The following is an 8,961-nucleotide window of genomic DNA, read 5'->3' as shown; positions in this document are numbered from 1 at the left end:
GAAGGCACCTAAAAAGTTAGTTCATCTGCTGATTATGAATATTACCAAATAACCATAGTGAAGCAAGGGAAGAGCAAGTTCAACACAGTCAAAAGTCAATGATGATAGTGAATTAAGGCAACTGTGCTTTGCTGTTCAAACAAAACCACTTTTGAAGTTCATGAGAAAAGATACATTTAAGCAAGTAAAAAAAAAATGTAAACAATAACATGATATACAAAGACCATGCACACGAAGATCATGCCCACCAAGAAACAAGAGAAACACTGAAACATGAGAGAGACATAATTCATTGTTTCACCAAACCATCCCATCCATATTAGCTACTTGATGTATCATCCCCTTAAAAAAAAAAAAAAAAAAAAAAAAAAATGAGAGAGAGAGAGAGAAGACGAAGATGAAGAAAAAGAAGAAGACTACACAGAAATGGCTCAGCATCCCCCCCAGCTCCAGTCAGCATACTTCATAATCATATACAGTGCTGTACACAAACACTTAACCACTATATAGTAGTCATCTAAAACCTTCAGCCAAACAGCATGCTTCATGAACCCCAACCAGACATTCATCACACAGAAACCGCTGTTCTCAGAGGCCCAGGTGCACCCAACCAGACCAAGATCTGACCATCACCTTCTCTTCTACACTACCAACACAAAATACAACTCAAGAATAGTCTTGTTTGCCCTCACTGCCATGCAGTCCCTCACTATGCAACACAGTGTATTCTTACCTCATGCAACTCACTTTCACAACAAAGACAATTTTTTAACACTGCCTCGACAAAGTACCTCTGCGAACCCCAGACTAAAGTGGCCAGTTTCCTGCATTTCGCTGGGTCCATGTTCATATGAGCCTGGGGCCACAAAAACATGGACAACAGGACAGTGGGAGTTGCAGCTAACTTACCATACAACCCAGTCAACTCCTGCCATCCTTCACACTTTGCACCTGTATATTCATTCCCTCAGTCCAAGCACTGTATTTTTGGGCTGTGAAGGGTGATGTAGGCAGGAAGTGTGAGGAGAAACACTCCTCCAAATGAAGCCTAATTAGGTACCTTTACAATCTTCCTACAGAGGAAGAATGGATGTTGGGCTACAGTACACAAGACCTGTTTTTTTTTTGCTCCTCCATGCTATTGTTTCAGACAGAAAGGAAGGTAATTAGAATTAGGCTCCAAATGAAGCCTAATTAGGTACCTTTACAGTCTTCGTACAGAGGAAGAATGCATGTGGGGCTACAGTACACAAGACCTGTTTTTTTTTTTTGCTCCTCATGCAGTTGTTTCAGACACAAAGGAAGGTTATTAGACTTCAAGTTGTCATAATATTTAAGTTTTCATAAATGATTAGGAATCATGCCAACCAAAACCTCAGAGAAAGTCAGCTTGGCTCCCGGGTGTGAGATGTTTGCTATAATTATGTTGTCCATCATGGATAAATTAACAGGATATATAACTACCAAAGCCTTGAGCCAGCTGTACCTTACCATACAGCACAGGACTATAGAGAATGCTTGAAATCCATCCTAACCAAGATGTGCACAGATCATAAACAGAATGGGGCCATTTCTTTAGGGGAGTTACTCCTCTAATATCACACTTAACAGTATATGTGCCTGTGCCACACACACCCTACGCTAAGATCCTTGGAGTGGCATAATTATGACACCAGACTCACCTTCAAGGACTATATACAAGATATCATGAGGCAGTGCATGCCCAGACTCTGTGCACTCAGGGCAACTACAGAGCCAGACTCTAGGCAACAAATTATTCATTAGGTCATTGATGTTCTGTGCTTTCTTAGCATGCACTCCCATTCCATTTAATACATACTACATTACCTTACAAACCATACAGAGCCTCACCCAACATGTCACTACTGGCTGCACCAAAACCACTCTCACAACTCACTTGCCCTCTGAGACTTCTTTGATGTGAGAGGCACACAATTCTTTGTTGCAACCTTTGCCAATATACATCACCCATGTTATTACTTGACAGACACACGCAACACACCTAAGCACATAAGTCACCACACAAACATTATCAAACCCTTTACAAACATATTCCACCTTCAAATTTTCCAGCACTAGCAACGAGGAAACATGTACGTACTCATTTCATGCGCAGGGCAATGCAGTACAACACTTCAATCAGAACGAAGTATTACAAGCCCCCCTCTAGACACCACCCAGCAGAAGTGTCATTAAACAGAAACAATGGAGTTCTTCTTGATAGGCTTAGAGTAGGACATCAACCAGCTCTTCTCAGCATCCAATTTAGGTCTGGGTTGGGTGGAATCACAGATGACATGTGCCCAGCTTGTAAAATAGGCCAGCACAACAGAGCACACATAATGGAACACTGCACAGCACATTCCACACAGACACAAACAACATCGATAGTGTTGGAAGCTTATGAGAGGACTCCATAGTGATGGTTGCATACCTGCGGTCAACAGGTCTGCTTGATCAGATGCACTGGGGTTGAGAAAAACAGCCCCTGTATAGGTAGACAAAGATCTGATAAAGCTGTGTTAAGATCTAGGGCCTCTCCAGTCAGCTGTCATACATTGTCCATCTTCCACTGGTGTATCAGTCATTGGTTTCTGCTTTGTAGTAATGCATTGGTACTGTACACATACGAGTACTGTATGTACAGTATTTGTACTGATATATAATATATGCAAGTGAACAGCATCACCACAGAATTATTTTAAAAACTGTATTTGTATCAGCCCATGTTAAGTTCACTGCAGGATTGGACCTCTTCACAAAGGGAAGTAGAGAGCCTTTCCCCTGCTGGCCAAGTACCATTTGGGACGGGGTCTCTGTAATGAGACTTTTGCGTGTGAATAACAGTGTTGTATTGGCAATGATTGTGTTTATCAGGTGTCTGGATATGTTACCAGTATGAAATGAATGTACAAATGTGTAAACTGTAGTACAGTTATAGCATACTACATGAAAAGGCACTTTCAACACACATTTGAATATCAGCTACAGCTGAGTTTCCAAACCATACACAGCCATGGAGTAAGAGTCAGATGCAGTACCACAGAGCCACTATAGTTCCAGTTAGAAAGTGCTAAAAAATTTAACCATGCAAATGCATCAAGCATCAAGTGAAATAAATACAAATGTAGTTGTGCTGTATGTAAATGCTTATGTTAATGTACAACTTAAGACCAGAACTTCCTGAGTCAGGGGTAGCATGCAGAAGAACAGAATGAAGTACAATCATAGATAATTGTAAAGGGAATTAATTGTATGGTACAGTAATTCCATACGTACAAAGCACAGTTCACTAAGAACCGGAATATCAAAAACATGAAAGAATTGACCTTAAGAAATGTCTGGGCTGGTTTAAATGGGATAATGTCCAGATGTGACACTGTGAATGTAGGAGTAAATGTTTTTATTTACCAGACTGAAACTAACTCTATAATCTGTGAGAAAACAAACCTGGTACTGTATGTTGGTGTGATTGGATAATGCCACACTCAACTTACAGTTCAGTTGTAAACACTGACTTCACAGTACAGCCGAAGAGGCAGGCCAAAAAGGATCCAGGATAACAGGAATTTCCAGCCAGTTAAAAAAAAAAAAAAAAAAATCAGAACAGCCAATCCCATATTACCCCCTTCAAGGCACAGGGACCCATGGCTAGGGTACTGTAATCCAGTTCAGTTATGGGTAGGTACCAGCTTGCTTCCTTTGATGGCATTACATAACTGAAGAAGCTTTAGTTACCTCTTGTGGATTGAGTCTATGGAAGAGTGTTACTCCAAATTACTGTAATTAGGTCTGTCTATCTATCTATTGCCAGATGCCTCAATCTCGTTTGGGGTGGCCACAAACAAATTGCCTCCACGTCGCCCTGTCCCCCCCCATTTCACTGCCCTGCTCCCAACTCGCACCCCCCTCTCTCATATACCTCTCCACCCCATCCCTCCATCTCATCCTCGGCCTCCCCCTCCCTCTTACCCCCTCCACTTCACTCACATACACTCTCTTCGTCAGTCTCTCACCCTCCATCCTCTCCACATGGCCAAACCACCTCAGTGTGTTCCTCATAACGCTTCCTATCACATCCACATCCAGACCACAACGCTACTCTATATCCTCATTCGTCAGCCTGTCTCTCCATTTGACTCCACAGGCTCCTCTTAAATAACTCATTTCCACTGCTCTCACTCTTGACTTGTGTCCTTCCAACAACGTCCAAGCTTCACTTCCATACGTTAGAGTTGGTATCACAATACTGTCATGTAGTAACTTTTTCACTTCCATGCTCACCTCCCTGTTTCTTATCACTGCTTTCAAAGAACCAGCAACCTTTCTTCCTTGTTGTACCCTTTCAAGCACTTCACCCTCCAAACCTCCATCCTTACTCATCACACTACCCAAGTACTTCAATGTACTCACATTTTCTAATTCCTTACCATCCAACCTCGCTATACATTCACTGACTTCACCTCTCTCAAAGACCATCCCTTTACTCTTCCCTACATTCACCTTTAGATTCCGTTTCTTACACACTCTCCCAAACTCATCCACCAAGCCTTGCAGCTCTCCTTCGTCTTTACTCAACAACACATTATCATCTGCAAACAACAGTACAGGGAGATTCCAAACACTATCCTTTCTCACCAGGGCCACTCCAACATCCACTGCCCTACCTTGTACCTCTTTTATTACCCCATCCATGTACAGATTGAACAACCTTGGAGACATGACACATCTCTGTTTCAACCCAACCTTCAAAGAGAAAAATTCACTCAGTTCACCATCCACACACACTGCAGCCTTAGCACCATTATACATACTCTTCACAGCAGTCAACAACTTCCCATCTACTCCATATATTCTTAATAATTTCCACAATCCTTGTTTATCCACCCTGTCATATGCTTTCTCCAAATCCATGAAAGCCGCATACAACTTCTTTCCCCTCTCTAAAAACTTTTCCATTAAAGATCTAAGAATGAATATATGATCTACACAACCTCTTCCCTTCCTAAAGCCTCCCTGTTCTTCTCCAACTAAATCCTCTGTTCTTTCTCTAACTCTGTCAGTAAGTATCCTACCATACACTTTTCCTATTATGCTAAGAAGACAAATGCCCCTATGATTACCACACACTTCTTTTTCCCTTTTTCCATTGTACAAGGGAATAATTATACCTGACTTCCAATCCTCCAGGACTCTACCTTCCTCCCAGGCCAATCTGCACATCTTCCACATCCATTCTACTACTATCTCTCCCCCATGTTTCAGCATTTCACCACACACCCCATCAATTCCTGGGGCTTTCCCCAATTTAACTTTCTTCATTGCTTCCACAACTTCTATCCTACTGATTTCTTCTTGTCTTCTCACCTCCCTCCTTCTCCCACCCATTCCCCAGCCACTTATACTCGCATTACTTCCATCCTCTATGTTCAACAATTCCTTAAAGTGTTCTCTCCACCTGCTCACTTTTTCTCCCTTCTCTACTAGTAATCTACCATTTTTATCTTTCACTCCCCTGCTAACCTCACTTCCACCCTGTCTTACTCTCTTCACCTCTTTCCAGAACATTTTCTTACAGTCCCTCCATTTTACACTCAAATTCCTTATCCACTCTCTTCTTACTCTCTCTTACTAATCTTTTCACCTCTCTCTTTCTTTCTGCATATAACTCTCTCTTCCGCCTCTCAACTTCTTCCATGTCCCTATTTCTCATCCATTCATTGTATGCTTTCTTCTTTTGTGCCACAGCCTGTCTCACCTCTTCAGTCCACCATGCTGTTCCTTGCACCCCCCTCTGTCTTCTCTTCCTCCCACACACCACATCACATACTGCACATATTTCTTCTGTAAATATCCGGCACACACCTTCCATGTCCCCCATCTGCTCCAATTCATATTTGCTCAATCGTTCCTCCACTTCTCTCTTATACTCTGCCTTTTTCTCATCCTCTTGTAACCTTTCCACTCTCCTTGCAACTACTCCTTCCTCTCGACTTTCCCTTCTTCTATTCCTCCATCTTATTTGGATCCTAATTCTGGCCACCACCAAGTAGTGGTCAGAAAGTCCACTCCCCCAGCCTCTATAAACTCTTGCATCCTTTACACATCGTCGCATCCTCTCATCCACACACACATAATCAATCATTGCCTTCTTTTCGTTCAGTTCACCACCCACCCTTCTCATCACTTGCCATGTATACCTGTGGATCATTTTATGCCTGAAGAGGGTATTGGCTAACACCAACCCCCTCCCAGCACAAATGTCTGCTAACGTACTGCCATTCTCATATATCTCAGCAGGCACACCCCACTCACCAACTATTCCATCCACCTTCACATTCCCTACTTTACCATTCATATCACCGATCAAAAACACTCTCTCATTCCTTCCAGACTTTCCCATGCACACTTCCACATTTGTCCAGAACTCTTCTCTCACTCTGCTAGCACGATATTGCGTTGGCACATACACACACACAATCGCCCACATTTGTATTCCAACTTTCAACTTTACCCACACAATCCTTGACCCAACTGATCCATACTGTCTTATGCTGTTCTTCCATCTTTTACTCACAACTATACATACTCCTTCCTTTGCCCTCTCATTCTCACCTACTCCTGCACATATACCCCATCCATACTCCCAAGGTTAAAATATGGCATATTAATGAGAGGGAGTGGGACACTTAAATGACTAAAATAATAACAGTGATAGTGAAGCAAATATTGTGGCACAGTATGGCCAAAGTGTGCATTGCATCCATAGGGAACACTTGTGGGAACCTATTTAGGGCCTTAAAATACCACAGACAGACATTTGTGAAGAATTACTAAGAAAATCCAGCAGGCCCAGAAGCAGTAACAGAGGTATCAATTAAACCTGGAGAGGAGCATAGGAAGGGAAATGATGGCTATAGACAGGAAAAGACCATTATAATGTAACAGTACAGTAGTGTTGTAAGACACTGGAATTGACAAAAGGAAATTAATTTTGGCATCAAATGTGAAAGGTGACTGCTGTTAGCTAGGCTTTGTGGATGGGCAGCAGCAAACCTGCTGCCCCACAGTACAGCATTGGAATGTATCTTTTCTGACAAACATTGGTTGTGGCTCTGATTGTGCTGAAGTGGTTCCTCTGTTTCATTGCATCTGTGACAGTTACAGTGTAAGAGCAGTTGAAACTGCCTTTTCAAGGTGCCCAAGATAACTGAATGGAGGTGCAAAAAACTACATATTTTATTACAAAGTACTGATTTTATTGATAATGGGATTAACTCAAGGTGAAACAGTGCACAGGGATGTTTGAATTTGCTAATTAATAATAATTTTGCTTGACAGTACATTGCAGGAGTAAAATACCTTTGCTAGGAGTAACCTAACCCAATTAACACCAACACATCATCTTTGTCCCACCAATTCTTTAGTGTTCCGTCCTTTTCACTGATGATGATGATGAGGGAGGAGGAGGTGGACGAGACGGGAGCACATGCAGTGGTCGAGCTAGAAGGGTCAGCAAAGACAAGATCATTGGAACAGAGGCAGCAGATGGCAGCAAAGGACGGTCTGGCATAATATCAGCATGGAAGAGGGAATTTCGTCAGAGTTGCCGTCAAGTACAGAACAAAATAAAGAAAACAGTTATTAGATAATATGTAAGAAGAGATGTGTGTTGTAAATTTATTTGTACATTATGCCTTTAGTGTTGTATATTTCTTAGGGATGCTTTATTGTTGATCTGACATACAGTAATACTTTATTGTAATCCTGTTTCCTATAGGAATATAACTGGAACTGCAGTAGCCTATTACTGTGCTTTTGTCACAGAGCACTGAACTGTTGTATGATGTGATGTTTAATTTTTAGACATTATTAAGGAGAAATGAATGTTGTGATGTTATAAAACAAACAGACCAAAGGTAATGTTAGTGCTTTCAAATAAGTATATACTGTACTATATATATATATATATATATATATATATATATATATACACACACACACACACACACACACACACTTATATGTCCAGCTCTGAGCATAGGCTTGACAGCCCAGTCCCAAGGCCCAGTAGTCCTCGTACACATCATACACCTCCACATGTCACCACTTCGACGCCAGCACTCACCGTCCTTATTGAATACATGTTAGGGCCATCTCATGTGGGACTGGTGTATTGGTATTAGCAGGAGTACTTTTACGGCATGTCACCGGGTCTTTTGGTAGATCATTTTTTTTTTTTTTTTTTTTTTTTAAGTGAAATTCAAATCCTTAAACTGTTTCCTGCTCCAGCCGGAATTCAAACCTGGGTCCATTAAGACCACAGGCCACCTCTCTACCGATATGGTCACTTCTTTCCCCAAATATATATGTACTATTGTTCACCGATAATTTCCTTCCAATTAAATAAGTCATGGAGAAAAGCACTTTTAGTCCAGTGGAAACCATACACATTAATAAAAAATACCACTGTCATGTACATGTACTTTTTCCGTAAATCCCAATGGCTGTAATTTAGGATGATGTAGCTGTTATAATATTAACAGGACAGTATATTTATGAGAGAAAATTGCCTTTTTAATTGGGATATCAGTTACATGCTGCAGAGACAGCATTGTTTTAATTTTAAAATGTTTGTATTATGAACCAGTGTATTATACACAAATTTTCATTGACATAATTACCAGTATGTTTTTCTAAATCCAGTGAGAATGATAGTGTCAGGTATAATACAGTATTATATCGGAATGAATACAGATGAACAGCTGTCTTCAGTACTGTAGTAATTTATGCAATGAGACCTATAGTGTATGTAATTTATGATCATTCATTGATATAATATATGTCTCTTCCTGTAAATCTCTGGTAATCCAGCTTAGTAAGAAGATGAGAGTTTTAAACTATAAGTAACAGATTTCTGTTTATCCAGTAATCAATTTA

The 8,961-nt window shown here is 40.9% G+C and overlaps 1 protein-coding gene across 1 annotated transcript in view; it reads left to right on the top strand.

Moving 5' to 3' along the window:
• LOC145412888 (uncharacterized) overlaps positions 1 to 8,269 on the top strand; it is a 107,604-nt gene extending 99,335 nt beyond the window's left edge. The window contains exon 4 of the mRNA XM_080282685.1: positions 7,449 to 8,269. Within this exon, the coding sequence (XP_080138811.1) occupies positions 7,449 to 7,673 (225 nt within the window). The 3' untranslated portion in view covers positions 7,674 to 8,269. The remainder of the gene's footprint in view (positions 1 to 7,448) is intronic.
• Positions 8,270 to 8,961: the final 692 nt, after the last annotated feature.

This window comes from Coenobita brevimanus, chromosome 94 (genome assembly GCF_032717465.1).
Source record: "Coenobita brevimanus isolate Jiangsu-jjx chromosome 94, ASM3271746v2, whole genome shotgun sequence".
Classification (NCBI taxonomy): domain Eukaryota; kingdom Metazoa; phylum Arthropoda; class Malacostraca; order Decapoda; family Coenobitidae; genus Coenobita; species Coenobita brevimanus.
The sequence above is the reverse complement of the archived record's forward strand: the minus strand, read 5'-3'. Positions and strand labels throughout refer to the sequence as shown.